We start from the raw sequence: 18,036 nt of genomic DNA, 5'->3' as shown, positions 1-18,036 counted from the left end.
ACACAAACAAATATTCAGTGTTTCTAAAACGTTTAATAGTGAAGTAATGCGTGTAGTAAATGTTGCATAGAGTTTTACATGTAAATGTAACATGAATGTAATGAAAAAGACAGTATCCGTAACCAATAAGTGTATTACGTATTAAATGATACTCATATTGTCATTTTTAAGACCAGTCTGCTTCTTCTTTGGACCTTTGGAAGTTTTACTGTTTTAATGTTTCCTTTGAAGACATGTTTTAAAGGTATACTTTTATCAATAATAGTAAAATATGAATGTAAGTTGTGTGGGGGTCTGAAGATTGCTTTTTCTCTGTGCAGATGTCAACCCATCAAGAGCACCACTGATTATTCTTGACTGTGAACTAAAGTAAGACATTAAGCACATATTCATTTGTGGAATTAAATAGTTAATGTATCCTATTAAAATAATGTATGAAATATTGCAGAAATTTAAACAATATCACCGTTTGCGAACATAGAATCTACACATTTAGCAAACAACTAGCTTTTGTATCACAGACCACACTGATTGTTTTGTTATACATATTATATGAAATGCAGCTAAAGTCACTTCACACCGTTTCTGTGCAACACAGTTTGTTATTTTCCAAGTAAGTACAAAAAAGAAATATTGAAACAAATAGGGTCCAACACTGAATTATTGCATCGGCAATACAGAGAACTAACAGGTAATATGTTAATCAGGTTTAACTTCATGTTGTCATAATCAGATTTAAAAAAAAATAGAATATGAAATTTAGCCTCTCTGACTTGCATTTTAACTTCACTGGTGTTAAACTGTGTGCAGCTTTTTGACAGTGCGCCCGAGGAATGTTTTAATAAGGTGTCAGTCTGGTTCTGGAGGAACTCGCAGGATGACATTCTGTTCATAGCTGTGTGGGTTCAGGAAGCATCACACGCCCTCGCAGCACAACTTGGAACATCAGAGGCTCAGTGAGAAAAATATTTGGTCCCGGAGGAACGTTAATGTTGGTTCTTCGAATTTAAGATATTACTCTGATGTTCAGACTCGAGCCAGGTGAGGCTTTTTTTCCAACAATTTGATCCGCTGCTCATTTAGGTGCAAACTTAAGCTTTGATTCAAGCAGTCAATGCAAGGACGCAAAGGGCATCTTTGGTCGATCATCAGTTCAGGTAAGAGAAGCAAGGTACATTGAATCTAACTCACACAATGCTTTGGTTCTTAATTCACAAACAGCAGTTCAGTGAAGTTGTTTTTTATATTGTGTATGTAATCTGATTATTTACACTTTTACAAAAAAAACATATTGTTGTCAGTTACAGTGGGTGAAAAAATGTATTTCAACTCAAGCAATGTATTTTTTTATGGTAAACCACAATGCCCATTTCTTTGGCAAATTACAAAGTGAACGCTTCCAGATCTTGAGATGTTTCTCAGAATTGATCATCTGGTACTGCCGTGAACATATATGTTAATACTGAGACATAAAATATATCAAAATGAAAGTTGTACTTTACACACTTACTGTTTGTGGAAAACAATTGAACATTTTATGGTAAAATATAATCACTTCAAGGTTAGGTCAGCTGTGAGTCATCCAGGGCAAATCGAGATTAAAATGCTTCAAATAATTAGCATTTATGAAATTATTTTCAGGGATGCAGTAAACAAAGCTTTGTTATCACTACATGCAAAGAAAGTAAAAAATGTGGACTGGTACATAATCCTTAAATGGATCTAGTTGTCTTTTGTATCACTGTAAATAAATACAGCAGAAATATCAAATCTGTTGTTGCACGTATACATTAACAACGTGTTTTGTCTCAGTCACAGCTGACCCATGGAAAACAGAAATGACAGTCCCATGGCTGTGAAGGTGGAGGAGCACTCTCGCGGTGTCATCCTGACTTACTTCCAGGGGGACATCAACAGCATGGTGGATGCTCACTTCACCCGGGCTCTCGGCAAAGTCTGCAAGGCCAAAGCACCCGCAGTAAAGACAAAGAAATTCCGTAAAAATATTAAACTGGGTAAGAAAGCGGAATAAACAGTGTGTGACGCACCTGACTATACAAACAGGACACACTCATCCTCACTAAGTGGCTTCTTTCTTTGTACCCCTTAGAGGAGTCCAGCCCCTGTCAGGGCAGCGCTGTTGACTGTTACTCAGAGTCACAGCTTCGTCCTCCTGAGCGTCTCCTGAATTTCAGCCCTGCAGAAGACGCTCACGGCTCGTGGCACTCGTATACTGGCCGGGCAGCAGAGGGCCCCGGGTCGCCGTCTATCGCCTACCCCATGTCCCCTAATGGGTTGAGTCTCACCGGACAGCAATACGCCACATCTCTGCTCAACCTGCTGCATAATGACCGGGGTGAGATGGGACCCAGCATGGCCTCCAGCTCTAAGCCAGAACTGCATCCCAGCTGGACTGTGCCTCAAGGATTTAGAGACTCTGTGGACCCCACTGCAGGCTTTGAACCAGGTAGGCCTTCTGCTGCCATTAACATCTTTAAAACTGTCTTCCAACAATCTAATGATATTGATATTTGTTAATGTGCATACTGATTACCTACTCAATGATTAGTCCAGTTTAGTGGTCAAGGGGAGCACTACACAAGTTAAAACTCTTGTGGCCCTGAAGGAGCTTTCCAAAGTCTGAGATCACATTATTAACAAAGAGCACCAAACTGATAACGTGACCCGCCAGATGATTTGTTACACAAAACCATTGGAAACTATGTGAAAAAGGGACTTTCATATAAATACGGGCAGATTATTGGATGAGCCACGAGAAACAGAAACAGGAAACTGACTGGGATGTCTCAGTTGGGAACCATCTCTGCCATTAGTTCCCTGTTATATTATCACATTTCTTTTAGCTGATGCTTTTATCCAAAGCGACTTACAATCATACACCATAGACACAGCTACGATGAGGAATTCACCAGGGCCGTGGGATCGAACCGCCGATCCTCTGATTGAAAGACAGACCTGCGAACCACTGACCCACAGTGTACATGTTTTTGTGAGGTCCCTTAAGTAAAGTAGAGGCATCACTAACCCAACAATGACCAAACAATGAAGCATTAGTATTTCAGAAAAATCAGAAAATGGTATTATCATATGCAGAGCACAGAAACAAGTGAGTTTGTATGCATTACCATTTAACTTTAAGTGACACGAAAATAGTCAATGATTAAGTGCAGGTTAACAATTAAGCAGCTAATTAGACAATAGACTACCAATAATTACTCAGTCCTGTTTTGAGTTATTTAGGAACTATTTAATGGCCTGTTCTTGACTTCCTCTTTTGTTGGTAACCACTTGTGAATGTGTGCATCTTATTCTGACAAATGCTACTGTGTGAAAAAGGATCAAATATATGTATTACAGTTTATTACTACTCAGCATGTTTTAATACAAACTTGTTCATGTACATCCATTTCCACTGCTGAGTAATCGCTGACATTGTCTTCTCTCTGTCAGGACGACGTCTGGACAAGAAGGACTTGTACTGGTATTGAAGCGAGGGGGGGGGGCGGCTCCAGCTGCATCACATACAGTCCTGTTCTTGTGGATCTGCTAAGCCACCTGGCTTTCTGTTCAGCTGTCAGATGATTTCTCCTCAATCAGGCCTCACTGAGTGTTGTCTGAGAATACACGGAAAAGAAACACTGCAGCGCTTCCATTCCCATGCCTCCATTTCTGAATGAAATGACCTCAGTGCATCGGCATGCAGCAAGTGGAGCGGCCTTTCTGAAAGGGAACACTCTTCGACAGACCTGTTCTTCGACTCTGTCACTCCTCTTGTAGATCTCAAACCCCTGAATGTGGTGTTGCTTCAGTAGGACGAAGGGCATTTTCTTCTGCCTTTATCGGGCTCTTCTCTTAGTGGGCCTACACTAGTAAACAGACCAGTATTACGATGTAAAAGTGAAGTAAAGTGAACGTATGAAGATTTGTGAGTGTGTAAATATCTATGTTAATATCTACAGTTCACTTAATATAAGTTTACATTGCTATGACAATATTTCATATATTCAACAAAACAAATGAAGGATAGAGATGTTAATGACTTGTTTTCTGTCAGCTTAAACTATGCAATGAACAAAAATGGAATCATATACAAACTTAAATAAATATCAGAGCAGACGAACAAAAACATCTCAAACACATCTGTGTTGAACACAGATAGATACTTAACATATTCATTAATTAATGTGAAATAGTGCTGAAGTAAAAAGAAAAGTATCAAAAACCCTACTTTGTAAAGGAATTAGCATCAGACACACAAAATGAACAATAATGACACTTAATGATGTTTTGTACAATATTTATGTATACAAGTACATAAAAGACATATGATTAGTGGTGGAAAGTATAATTAAGTACATTTACTCAAGTAGGCCTACTGAACTTAAATACAACTCTACTTGAGTATTTCAATTTACTTTATCTACATTTTAGAGGAAAATACTGTACTTTTTACTTCACCACATTTATCTGACAGCTGTTATTAGGCCAACTAGTTACAATTAGTTACTCTAACATTAAGGTAGACTACCACTTACATTATAATGTATTAATAATGATCCAAATATATATTGGTAAAATGCCGACAGGTTGTACATGTTGTTGCCAATACATCTGCACTTCTACGAAAGTTGATTTTATACCCAGGACCTTTACTTGTAATGGAATATGTTTATAGTGTGGTATTGCTACTTTTACTTTGTAAATTATAATGTTGTTTTTTTTCACCACTGGATATAATGTATATTTTCCTGTAGTTATTGATATTGTGGAAACCAGAGGTGTTCAATATTGAATAAATAAATGACACATTATAAAGAAATAATCATGTAAAAAACTAGATCTACTGTTCGTCTTGATTGACCGACAGATTAAGAATGTCAATATGAAATAAAATGATCTTTGGGAAAAATGGCATGTGGAATAAAAAGAACTATAAAACAAACTAGACGACTTGTGCACAATATTGAGCACAATTACTGACATTTTCCCCACTTCGCCGCTGAATGGAAATCTGCTTCTGTGTGACGTTTATGGAGCAAATAGTGGATTAAGGAAAGGACAATTTTGCCAACAGGAAGTGTGATTCAATAGAGTCTACGAGAGGGTTTTTTCATCATCACCACCATCATGCCTAATTTCCTCAGCACTTTTCACCTGTTTGTTTACTACCTTTTCACAGTTCCACAGGACCTTTTCCATTTAGTGACTCAAGACGGTGATGGTGCAAAAGTATCCTCATTATAAATGTAAAGACATTTGTGGAGACAGTGGGCCTGTTGTCATTATTGGAGCATGTTCACACCTTGAGTTCGGCCCTGTGAACACAAAGTTCTCTTTGTGAGGAAGTTAATTAAAGTTCTACACTTTGATGAGACTTTTTTGAAAGGTGAAAACTTTGGAAGTTAACAAGGTAGTTACATTTTTTTAAATTTTAGACAAAAGTTTAGATTCAAAGATCATCATCTAAAGTCTTATCGAGTAGAACACGTCATTTCTTTACAGAAATCAAGAGACATGACAATCACATATGACACACAAATATCACAGCAAAACAATCAACAACAATATCATCTCTTACATTTACAATACAATCAACTGAAACTGTTAGTTGGAGTAATTCATCAGAACTATAATACCGATAAGGGGAAAGTGTTTCCCTTTACCGTATGTCCACCCGCGTACGGTAAAGGGATCGCCAAAGTTATTACAATTGATCATACTTTTTTTTGGAATTTAAAACGTTGATGTATCATGTGTAGCATTTATTGAAATATTGAGAACAAGGAGTCAATATAATACTAAGCTTTCTTTTCACATGGGATCATTTGGACACTAAGAATAGAATTGTTTCTGCTGCCGTATGTTCATTTCTAACTAAAGTGACACTGAGATTAATTCTCACATGTTAAGTCATTGAGTCTGAAATGTTCTTTAGTAGTGACTCAGAGTTACATGATGTTTGTATTTATATTTTACTGCAGACAACATTCATGGCTGCAGTTGGAGGTGTTGCCATCTCCACGTAATGAGGATGGATTATTGATGATGTCGTGCTAATGTTAGTTTCCTCCCGTCTGCGACTGCATTAACCTTTGAGGGGTTACCAAATGGGCCGACTGGGCACTCACTGTTCCCAAAGGGTCGTGGACCTTAAGCCAGGTTCAGGCATTGGTGGAATATGGGGCCTTTCATGCGTTGTTCAGGGGCCAAACATCTCATAATCCAGCTCAGTCATGAACCAACGTCTGTGTTTAAAATGAAACAATGCAGAGCAATGACAAATCTTAAATGTCATCACTGAGAAACATACATAGAACACATTTGTTGTTAAAAAATTATGCACAAAGTAAATGTGCATTGGATGACTACGCAGTCTTTATTTTGACTACATATTGACATCTTCTGACAAACTGAATCTGTACAACATTACTCATTAACATATCTGCCACCTGGTCCACAGAAGCACAGATGATGCGACAAAGATTGTTTTTAACACACCGAATGATCACTTCAGGTATCTGCTTATGACTTTTAGCCTTACAGGCGTCCAGACTCAAGTCAAGAACATCCACGGCAATATGACAGCCATCTGCAGAGGGTTTTGGACAACCAATTTAGGTTGAGGCTAAAAATGTCTCAACATCTCTGCTGTTTTCTTCCTGGGCTTCATTGTCTCTGGAGTTAACATTTAGATGGACCCAGAAAGCCACCAACTGGCCCACTCCATAAGTTCCTTGATCACCTCAACATCTTCGGTAGATTCGTCAACAAATACTCACACTCATGTCCACTTTAAGATGAATTTAAATCGGGATCCCTCCACTTTTCATCCAGCACTATCATCAATTAAAATATGTTGGTTTATTGCCCAATACCAGTCAACATTCCCATGACTGTGAAACAATAAGCTGCATGTACATGATATTATGAATTACCCTGGAGTTTCAGCACAGTAATGTTCTTATGATAATTTGGCAGCAATGGAAACGTATTAAAGATGATATTTAACACACTGTGATCATTAAGACACTCTAATTGTTTTCCTGCAGAATCCCATTACACCAACATCATTCTGAGGCATTTCAGAGCCAAGACAATGTATGCTTGACACATCAACCCAGTGATGTAATCTCAGTATAGCTAAACCATAGCGCTGTCTTTTTAGGTATTGTCGTGTATTCTGCGCTTGCTTAGAGGCTCGGCTTCCAAAACATCGTTGCGCATGTGTTACTCGTCAGTGTCCCCCTCGAAGGAATGCCCTTTGACCTGTTGGAGGAAGGGTCTTTATGCCTGTTTCTGAAACGTATGTCTATGGTTAGGGGCCCATGTGCGACGTTATGTTATCTCAAGTTCTGGGCAAGACGACTGGCCTATAAAACCGTCCAGCAGAACTTCATATTGACCGGGAAGTTTCTCCGAGCGATCTAGACGCTCGTCCTGACCTGTGATTCCTGTCTGTAATAAACTTTATTATACCAGAAAGAACAGTGTCAGCGGAGATTCCTTCATCATCATTCTTCAACATCACTGTCGCTTGAAATATACGACAGTATGCTATTGGTATTTGCCTGAAATAATTTTGTTCTTACCGTCCATCCACGTCTAACCTTTTCTTCGGTAGCAGCCAATATATCTTTCCTGATTTGCTCTGCATGTCTACATAAAACACACACAAACACAGGGATGGCCCTTAAAAGCTATTGTGGAAGTATTTTAAAAGATGCTGTGCAAAAAAAGAAAATGCTGAACAGGCGTGAAACTGACTTTGTTGGTGATTTCCTTTGTGCTCAATTGAACTAGCTGCACAGCAGGAACAGTCTGGCAAAGAAAGCAGCAATGCATATACAATGCACAGCATAGCAAACCCAAGCAACCCATCTGGGTGATTGACTGTATTTACACATGCCATTGTGATCAGAAGGAGTCATTCTAATGACTGAACTCTGAAAAGACAGACACACAGTGAGTGTTTGAGCGTGCAGAGACAAGGGTGGTGGGGGTGGGGATGGGGGCATTCCCATATGCATTATAGGGGTGCAGGTATAAAGAGTGCACAGGGCACACTCAACCCTCATAGCCGTGACATATCGGCCCTCGCCGCGTGCAAAGCGTCTGCAGTGGGGCTGTGCGTTCTTCTCTTCAGCCCCTCTGCCCACCTCTCCCCGTCATGGTCGTTCACATACGCGCTTTCAATTTCAGCACCGCAGACAGCGCTCTCGCCAGCTCGAGCCTCGGCACCGTGGCCACGCTGCGGGACTCCCCGGCGTCCCACAGCCCCGGCGGGCTGAGCCGGACCGGCCACACGGTGGTGGCAGTATGCCTCGGCTTCATTTTAGTGGCGGGGATCCTCAACAACTTCCTCGCTCTCCTGATCTTCGCAAAGTGTCGCTCCCTCTGGACGCCCATCAATGTCGTCCTGTTGAACATCAGTGTGAGCGACATCCTCGTGTGCGTGTTCGGCACCCCGTTCAGCTTCGCTGCGAGTCTGCACGGGACAGGTGGCTCATTGGAGAGCGCGGCTGCAAGTGGTACGGGTTCGCCAATTCCCTCTTTGGTGAGTGCGATGAGGACCTGTACAAGTGTACAAGTCCGTTTGCTCTTGTTGCTAATTTACTCCAACTTGTGTTTAATGTGGGACGTTTTATGATGAGGGGATCAGAAAGTTAAAGGTTTAAAATATTGGACAAACTGGTATTTAACTTGATGATGGCGCTATTTGAAAGTTAAAAAACATCCTCCTGGCAGGAACATGGATGTGTGTATACTTATGTATGCACTAGTTGCAGTTTACTTGCAGGACACTTGGTGCTTTTTAGATATATTAAAAAAAAAATGTATAGACACCTATTTGTTCGCTACTACAAAGCAGTCCAGTCTATTCTTCATTTTTATTTGTCCAGCGTTGCTGTCGTTGTTCCTCGCTCTATTTCTGTGTAAGTACATTAAACAAAAAGAGTAAAATTCATTGTGCACGTATACTTGGCCAATAAAGGTGATTCTGATTCTAATTAATGTCATGGCAAACAATCCAGAAAGTGTTGAGACTTATATCTCAAAAACAGATTTAAACCTCTTGATGGAGCAACAGGAAAAGTCATCAGCGTCACCAGAAGGCAGTGTGTGGGAACCATGAAAGTCCAAAATGTCATGGCAATCCATTAAATGGTTGCTGAGATATTCCCGTCTGGACCAGAGTGGTGTCCATCCGCAACTGATCGACTGACCGACATTGTCATCTATTGAGCGACGCTGGCTGAAAATGAGAAGAAGACTCCGTTTATTGACATCATTTGTTTGTGTGCAGTTTCTTGGCCTTTAAACGTTACTGTCTCAATAAAAGAAGAAAGACACACACACACACATTTATTGAGAAGTGCAGCCCAGCCCAGAGCTGGTCTTCAGTAAAGTCCTAGTCAGCATTATCTGTTTGCATTATGTATCACATACACTGTAGATATTGGCATGAGGATATTGTGTCGTGATCCATAGATTTAAGTAAATCACTTTCCCCGTTTTCTCCTCGTCCTTTCCTCGCAGGTCGACATCTCAGACTTCAGGAAGACCTGGCTCTGTGTGGCCGGCTCCTGGCTCTACTCTCTGCTCTGGACCATGCCGCCCTTCCTGGGTTGGAGCAGCTACGGACCGGAGGGCCCCGGTACCTCGTGCTCCATCCAGTGCCACCTCAGTTCCGCCACAAGCGTCTCGTATGACTCATATCTACATTTAGATACCTGCCATTCATAAGTGATGCATCTTTATCTACAGGGAGGAAATGTGTTTTCAATTATATCTGTCATGCTTCGACTACATTTTCACAGCCCATTACAGTTTATATTTTTTTATTCTTTTAGGCACTCTTCTTCTGCAGCGTAAATATCCTATCTCGGTATTTGATGTGCCCGGAAACATTGTGTCATCGCTTACATTATGCCTTCAGGGGCATTTGCTGGCTCAAACAAGTACCAGTCTCCCTTCAACTGGAGGCTTTTCTTTGATGCCGAGTAATCAGTTTTTATCGAGCCTCACCCGGCTTCTCAAAGGTGGCTTAAAGAGACACATCAGAAGGAGAGATGACATTTATATCAACAGTGTGGCTCCAGCTTGGATCATTGACAGCATCACATTTAGATTCAATTAATTATGCTGTTTATAAAGCGCACACATTTCCTAATAAATATATACCATTTCATTCCAAAACAAAAGAACAACACATTTATTTCCAAATAATTTGTGGGAGCACTACTTGAGTTTATTGGCCATGTTGTAGTCTTTGGGGGTGAGATGAAACATAAACAGGCCATGTATTAAGTGATGCAGAAATCCCTGCTAATTGAACGTTGTCAGAATACGTATCACATGAAAGGAGACTGAGGAGAGAGCAACACAGGTTGTGATTGAGTGTGTGCAGTAATTTGACATTTCCTTCATCAGCTCATGTATTCTATCCAAGTGGATATATCATCGCACCGCGATGCTCATCACGAAGCACCGAGATGAGTATCGCGGTGCGAATTAAACGAGACTGTGACCACAGCGGTATGAAATCAATACTGCGGAGGTGACAATCACCACAGAGGTGATGCTGCAGATGATATATCCACTTGGATAGTATACATGAGCTATATTTAGTCCACAGCTACAGCGCCTTAGTACATCAAGTGAAACCAGCAGGACACATATAACTGAACACGGCGTCTTATGGCCATGCTGCTGTCGAACAAACTTCAATTATGCAGTATTTCTTTTCATGAATGTTTCTATGGTTTGCCTGCTACAGCATGACCATAACTGAGTCATACACGTTGGCTCTGTTCAACTTATTTACTAGATCCAGCAAACATTATCCAGTTATGTTGCAAGTCTACCAAGTTGCAGACAATTATTTTGTCTCTGAAATAAGTTGGGAAACAACTGATAAAAAGCCCAGAATGAAAAGTGTGTCTGAGATGGAGCTCTCCTAGATATGAAAGGGGTGCTCATCATACGTTCAGTTTACTTTGGTCATGGTGAGTCTTCAGTGGCTCTGGAGGGAGTTTTCCAAACTGTGAACCCTGTTGACATCATCAGGGCTACTTCTTCTCGACCGTCAGACTCACAATTATAACAGAAAGCCAGTGTTAAAAACTAGGTGTGTTTGGTCTGAAAGGTGATGCACACATTTCATTCACAACTCCATAAATGGGAGTTCTAATGAAAGAATCCATGGAATTGCATTATGGGAAATGTAGGATCTAATCTTTTGGGAACTTGAACCAATATGATTTTGACCATTCTTTTTAAAGACCTGTGAAAGAAGAGTGACACTAAATTGCAGGACGCACCCCTTTTTAAATCCATTATATGTTGAGTTACACAATATTTCCAACTCCAGGTTTATTTCAGCTTTTTCAGAGCTTTTAACCTGCACATTGCACAGCCTTCACCAGCAAATGGAAGTTGCTCAAGGGAGCCATGTGTAAAATATTGTTGAATGTGCACTGCTTTTTCTGTGTCATTATAGGTTCTGTCATATTTGTTCTGATGGGTTAAGTTGTTATTTGTAAAAAAAATAATAAGATGGTTGTTCATTCTTCTCAGTTTTCTTCCCAGGTTTTGATTCCATGAGCACTGCTGTGTGTCTTTTTTAGTGCTACCACTGGAAGGCGTCATATAAAGAAAAGATTGATCAAAATATAAACACAGAAATTAAAAAACGATCTCATCTACCTCTCATATTGGCCTCCTGGCTCCTCATAGCCGAGTCTGTGCTGCAAATAACACAACATGGTCCAAGCCTTTTCTTAGAGTATTTAACTCTGGCTAACATTATTGTCAAGACAGGTTTAACCTTTTGCTCTCCTCTGCTTTCCAGGTGGGTAAGATCAATCTGTTGGTCGCTCAGCGCAGAGAGCAGCGCATTTTGGCCATGGTGTTGTCCATGGTGTCATGCTACATGCTGTGCTGGATGCCCTACGGCATCATGGCGCTGATGGTCACCTTCGGTAGGTCTGGACTGGTCACTCCCACGCCGAGTGTGGTTCCCTCTGTCCTGGCCAAGTTCAGCACTGTCGTCAACCCCGTCATCTACATGTTCTTCAACAACCAGGTGAGGGCAAGGTGGGGAAAAATTATGATTTACTGTCTCCGTGACATTTGCTACCAGATTGAAGTCTGGTGTGTAAGATCTGATGGTTGAAGTGCATATTGCTCGGCTTTATCTAAATATGAAGCGGGGAGGAAAATAGAGTGGTTTCATCCACAGAAGAGAACTCAAAGACAGCCATGCCTCTGGGACATTGAGGATGCAGCTCAGTCCCAGTTATTAGTATCACTCTCAGTGCCACGTCTCAGGCGCTACAAGCCGCACACTAGATGGCATACTTCTGTCTGTTTAGCTTCTTGGGCCAGCCATGCCCTTACTGATTTGTCTGAAGTTAACACTGTACGCTTTGATTAGGTGATTTGTAGGTCAGATGACATTTGGAAATTGTTGGAAATTCTTTCGGGTGGTTAAGTTCTGCTGATCTGTTTTTCGGTGCCATTTAACAATGATTAAATGTGTTGTTTTGTCTAAAAATCTTTTGAAAACCAAATGAATCCCAGGCTTAACTTAATATATTTTATATAATATAATTACTATAACTATAGCTATTTGTACTTTTACACAGTTTTACAGATGCTTTGTGGCCTTCATAAAGTGCAGCTCTGAACCCCGGTCTGTTCAAGGAGAGGAGCAGCCAACTCCAAGGACACAGTTCTCTGGCTTCTTCCTCGTCCGCAGACAGGCCTCCCTCAGCTCTTCGCAGCGTCAGATCCTCGGCGGCTCCAGAAGCGCTGCCCTCTGCACCCGGCACAATGACCGGCACACTCTCGTTATCCACTACTCTCCTTAAAAGCGTTTCATCTTTTTCATCTGACAGACTGTGAACGTTAAAACAAATGTTTTAGTATTTCTGAATTATTGTCCAAAGTGCAACCAAAGGACACGCATTTCTCGACACTGTGATATTGATTTTACATGTGAAGACGAATGTCACTCTCAACTCTGTAACTGTCAGGATCTGTAGTGGCTTTGTAGTGTCGTGTTTCCTGTTTTATTTTGAAGTCCTTGTTTCTCGTGTCCTCTGTTTCTCTGCACTTCCTGTCCCTGTGATTGTCTGCACTGTCCCTGATTGTTTCCTCCTCTGTCCAATTACCTGCACCAGCCCTCTGTATTTAAGTCCTGTTTGTGTCTTTCCCTTTTGTTGGTTCGTCTTGTGTTGATCGCTGAAGATCTTGTGTGTGAGCTTGTTTTGTCTGCGTTGAAGCCTGTTGTGCAATAAAGTTGCCTTTCCCTCGTTGACGGCGTTTGGGTCCAGTTACCTGCAGCTGCACAAAACAGTAACATTTTAATGTAAACTCAGTGCCATATAGTTCAACCTCTGCTTAAATGTGATGACCATCCATATATTAAGTGCCAATGTATCAATGTACATGTTTTTTAATGAATGGTTTAAAAATACTTGTATGCGTTTACAGTTTAAGTTAAAGCAGAACCCAGTTCCCCCGAGAGACATCCAGATGCATATAAGAATGATTAAATGTTATATAGTTATATAAAATATCATCCACCCCACTTCCCACAAAACTATCTGTTTTGTATTTTTTTGTCTCCACAAAAAAAAAGCAACCACTAACTGCTTCGCCATAACTATCCACATGCTGCATAAATAAGAAGACAATGATGAGAATGTGTGTTGCTTTGCTGGACTGCATGTGTGTGAGTTGCTTTTGAGCATTGATTTAATTATTTATGAGTCTTAAATCACAGAACAATGCAGTAAAGGATCACACTAAACATATTACCTACTTTGGGTCACAATAGCACTGATGCAATATGGATAGTTTTCATCCAGTATTGAAGGGAAGTTTTGACCAAGTCTTAATGTTAGATATGAAAAGCTCAAATGTTACCCTATAACTGAGTAACAACAACTTATTATGTAACTTCATTCAGGCATCTGTTAATTTGCATTATGCATTATTGCAGCGCTCTGTATACCGTGTGAATACACCACATTAAAAACATTTCACATTAACTTTATCAAGCTCTGTTATTACAATGGAAAAACATTAGTGTGTCTTATTTCAGACAATTGTTCCACCATAAGTTCAGATACTGTTGTCATCAAAGAGTGTGTACCTGAATAAATTGGAGCAGGCTTTACTAATCTGGATTTTGGTCATTGCACACTATTTAAAAGGTGCACCACTTGAGTTACTTGTGAAGTAAATAAGTGCAATAATCAAACCAACATTGAAGACATTTGTGCACATGGCCCTACAGCCAGCTTTTCTTTTGTGCTCACTGAGCAGATACCTTGATGTTTTATTAAGATTGTGTTATTTCCTACTTTTAGTAATAATCTGTAAATAATATCTATTCGGTGCAACTGCAGTCTCAGAAAATACCCACAGCATTAAAGGCTGTGTGAAGTAACCATGTAATCACTCAATACATATAGACCTTTAGTTATGCTCTGTGTAATGTTGCCTACTTTTATCGGCCAAAAATAGAAATATTGCCACATTGAATCAGAATCAGAAACAGTTTATTGTTACACATACAAGACATTTGGCTTGGTGACACACATCATTTAAAAATAGAAAATGTACAATAAAATATGATGAACAAACAAACGGCATAGACATACTGAGTAATACAAGGTTGCATGACATTGCGTGTCATTTATGGTCACATATCTGACTAAGTGGCAGAAAAAAATGCAAAGGGATATGTCAGGCAACACTACACATTTGTACACGAACCCCACAGAGGTCACAGACCTGCATCTCAGAGCTTCCAGGAAGTAGCAAGAGAACAACTCAGTTGCCTGAGAGCGCAGTGGCTCAGAAGTGCATGGGTTGTCAAGGACCCCAGTGTCACCACTCCTCTCCACGATGATCAACACCTACATGACCAGCATGGCTCCGCCGCCGGTGCCTCCGCGCCTCAGCGGCTCCCACACAGTCCTCATCCCGGCTCCACTTCCATCACGAAGCCACAGCAAGTCCCTCATCTGGTTTTTGGTTGGTGTAGTGATGCTGCATTTATTCCTGTCCATCGGAGGATTCATCTATCTGTACCACTATGACAGAATGGTAAAAACGTGTTTTCTTATTTTAACTAAGTCCAGTGTAGATCTATCTATCTATATAAAGGTAATGGCTTAAAAAAAGAAAAAAAGAACTATTGTTTAACTTCAAATTTAAGATTTAAAAAAAACTTCTTAAACAGATCTTTTAATTTATTTGTGCAAAACTAATTCAGTGAAGCACCTGCATACCACACCGCACTTGGGTTTGTAAAGTAGAAATATACCAGTCAGGCCAGTGAAACTGTGTTTGAATCACAGGAAATGCTCTTGAACTAACAAATGAGGTGTGAAATTCACAGCTCGGGGTGTGAAGATGAGCATTTTGTGGACATAATATGGACATTATGATATTAAACTATGAATATTATAATAAATATCATACCAAAATGTACATTCAGCATATTGTTGAGCTGTTCCTGACATTTTACTATATTTCATTTTCTCAGCTTTCAATCCAGCTTCCCTCAGGACTGCAGGGCGAAGGTATATGCTCATTTTATTATTTCTTCCTGAAAGTCATTTTATACATTAAGATGCGTGCAAAAGAATGCAATCTCACACTGTCTCTGACCAGATGTTTGTTCTTTTCTCCAGCGGCTCTTCGCTCATCTGAAAAGCAGGACACCTCCAACCGAGCCTTGGCACGCATGGTAGTTGATCAGCGATTCCGCAAATCAGATAAGAAATCTGCATGTAAGAAATGATGAAAATTACATATTTGGGAATTTTTTTTATGTAAAAAAAGAAAAAGTAATCAGAAATGTAGAAGTTAAAAGAAAAGATAATCTCAATAATGTTACCTAAAACCTCCGCCTCTGTCTCTCCAGCGGGTTATCTCCAGTGGGACTTCAAGCACTCGGATCTTAGGGGCATCGGCTACTACCGCAACAGTTGGCTGACGATCCAGCAGCCTGGTGATTACTACGTCAACTCCAGGGTGACCTTCTCCAAGGGCGACTCGGAGCGCCCCCTGGTCAGCATGGGGAAGCTGAGGACGGATGATAAAGGAGAGGAAGTTGTGATGCAGGCCTACTGCAACCTGGACAGCAACAACGGATCTGCGTTGATCCCCCGCCTGTGCACGGCCACGCAGAGCGTGGTGCTCACACTGAAGAAAGGAAACCAGCTCAGTGTCTGGGTGCAAAACCTTTCACTGGTGAATTACGAGAACGAAGCTACAACCTTTTGGATGTACAAGATGTAGGACTTCTATGTGAGCACATGCATGGACATAATCTGAACAGTGGGAACTCATTAAGTGGATGTACGTGGACTTAAATCGTCTGAGAACTGTTTAATAGACTGGATCAACTAATGGATTCTGATCTTTTTTTTCGTGGAGACAAAGACCACATTCCTAAAACATAATTTATTAAATCAGATATCGTTGTGTGATTTTGTGCTATTTTTGAGGCAGCTACGAATGGTTGTTCTGTATTTATTAATGTAAATGAGTTTGTATGGCTGTGAAATGAAACTTTGATATTTAATCTAAAAGATGTCTTCTCTTTTCTGTGTCTTGCAATCAGGAGTTAGTCAGATGTAAAGTAAAGAAGAGACACATACATTGAACATTGACATCCAGACTAAAGCACCACAGATTTGATGTTATGAGCATGACACAGTTTGAGGTCATGCGTAATATTGTAAATGGTGCAAAGGAAATATGTGCAGATATTTTCTGTAAACTAACAACGTTTTAGTGCTGAAAAGAAATTAGCATTGTTTGATGAATCAGAAATACTCAAGGTGATCAGGTAAAATACCCCAAATCATCACCAGTATTACCACAAATAGGACAAACAATATTCTTCGGACATATCCAAAATGATGCTGCATGGGCTACTCAGAAGTTAAACTTTTACCACATAAAGCGCAAAACATTACACATTTTCATTCTGTACCACTGGTTTTCAATTTCTAGGAATCGAGAAACAAATCAGAGACACATTTCATCTGAGCCACAAGAAACAAGACCACTCAAGATGTAGGTTACCTCTCCAGAGGGGGCAACTAGACTCGATACCGGATGTCCTTTTGTGGTATGCATCAAACTGAATGATGTTATCGGTGGTAAAAGAAAGATGGGAAGCAAATTCACATCTTAATTAACTCCTTGATTACAAATGGACATACACACTATTTTTACTGCTGATCATTTTTCCAAGCAACCTGCAGACTTTCCACTTGTGTGATGTGTTGTTGCTTCTTTCCAGGCAGCCATTGGTTCCCATTCATGTCCATGTGGTTATATGAATCATTTATCAAACTCTTGAAACTGGTTTGAGTTGTGCAATGATTCAGAGTAACCCCACAAGTTTCATATCCGTTCATTATCCTGTTTAAATGCAGATTGATCTCATATACAGGCACTACCTCACACATCAAGTGTCTACCGCATGGTTTGAAATATAGTAGTATTATAAAGTATTGAGGATAATAGTAATGGACTAAAGCATGAACTGTATCTGTTGTTAAAATGGACATGTACAGTTTGGACCATGACCTACTTTGTTTGATGTAATCACTGGACACACCAAAGCCTCACTGTGTGCAGACTAAGTTTGTAAAGTACTCAGTGGGTAATGTAAAGGTTCTACCAGCAAGTTTAAAGTTAGCAGCTCAGACATCACACAACTGTCGTGGAGCTGAGCGGGATGGAAAGTGTGAATCTCTATGTAGATGAGCTCAGATGCAGAGGTGGCACACTTCGACAGGATGTCATCTATTCTAGTCACTGCTTCTTCCATCCTGTGAAGGGTGTCTTGCTACCGAAATCTGAACAACCCACAAATTCCTGAACCGCACATGTGCCGAATGCCGCATGGAAAAGGCTGGCTGGGGTGGATTTTCCAGTGTGTGTGTCTGTGTGTCTGTGTTTGAAACCTTCAGAGGTTTT

The 18,036-nt window shown here is 40.4% G+C and overlaps 3 protein-coding genes across 3 annotated transcripts; all 3 read left to right on the top strand.

The window, feature by feature from the left end:
- Positions 1–906: 906 nt before the first annotated feature.
- Positions 907–4,914, top strand: vgll1 (vestigial like family member 1). Its single transcript, XM_034543461.1, has 5 exons — positions 907–991; positions 1,084–1,157; positions 1,813–2,015; positions 2,111–2,467; positions 3,472–4,914. Exons 3-5 carry the CDS (start codon positions 1,826–1,828, stop codon positions 3,507–3,509), a joined length of 585 nt encoding a protein of 194 aa, XP_034399352.1. The 5' UTR covers positions 907–991; positions 1,084–1,157; positions 1,813–1,825; the 3' UTR covers positions 3,510–4,914.
- A 3,274-nt stretch (positions 4,915–8,188) lies between these two features.
- Positions 8,189–12,893, top strand: tmtops3a (teleost multiple tissue opsin 3a). Its single transcript, XM_034543731.1, is given in 8 exon segments — positions 8,189–8,515; positions 8,518–8,579; positions 9,424–9,446; positions 9,518–9,736; positions 9,849–9,890; positions 10,651–10,688; positions 11,873–12,106; positions 12,669–12,893. Coding segments are annotated over 8 exon segments (1,170 nt in total).
- A 1,934-nt stretch (positions 12,894–14,827) lies between these two features.
- Positions 14,828–17,991, top strand: cd40lg (CD40 ligand). Its single transcript, XM_034542740.1, has 4 exons — positions 14,828–15,141; positions 15,584–15,620; positions 15,732–15,830; positions 15,965–17,991. Exons 1-4 carry the CDS (start codon positions 14,941–14,943, stop codon positions 16,339–16,341), a joined length of 714 nt encoding a protein of 237 aa, XP_034398631.1. The 5' UTR covers positions 14,828–14,940; the 3' UTR covers positions 16,342–17,991.
- Positions 17,992–18,036: the final 45 nt, after the last annotated feature.

This window comes from Cyclopterus lumpus, chromosome 10 (genome assembly GCF_009769545.1).
Source record: "Cyclopterus lumpus isolate fCycLum1 chromosome 10, fCycLum1.pri, whole genome shotgun sequence".
NCBI lineage: Eukaryota > Metazoa > Chordata > Actinopteri > Perciformes > Cyclopteridae > Cyclopterus > Cyclopterus lumpus.
This window is presented reverse-complemented; position numbering and strand designations above follow the sequence as displayed.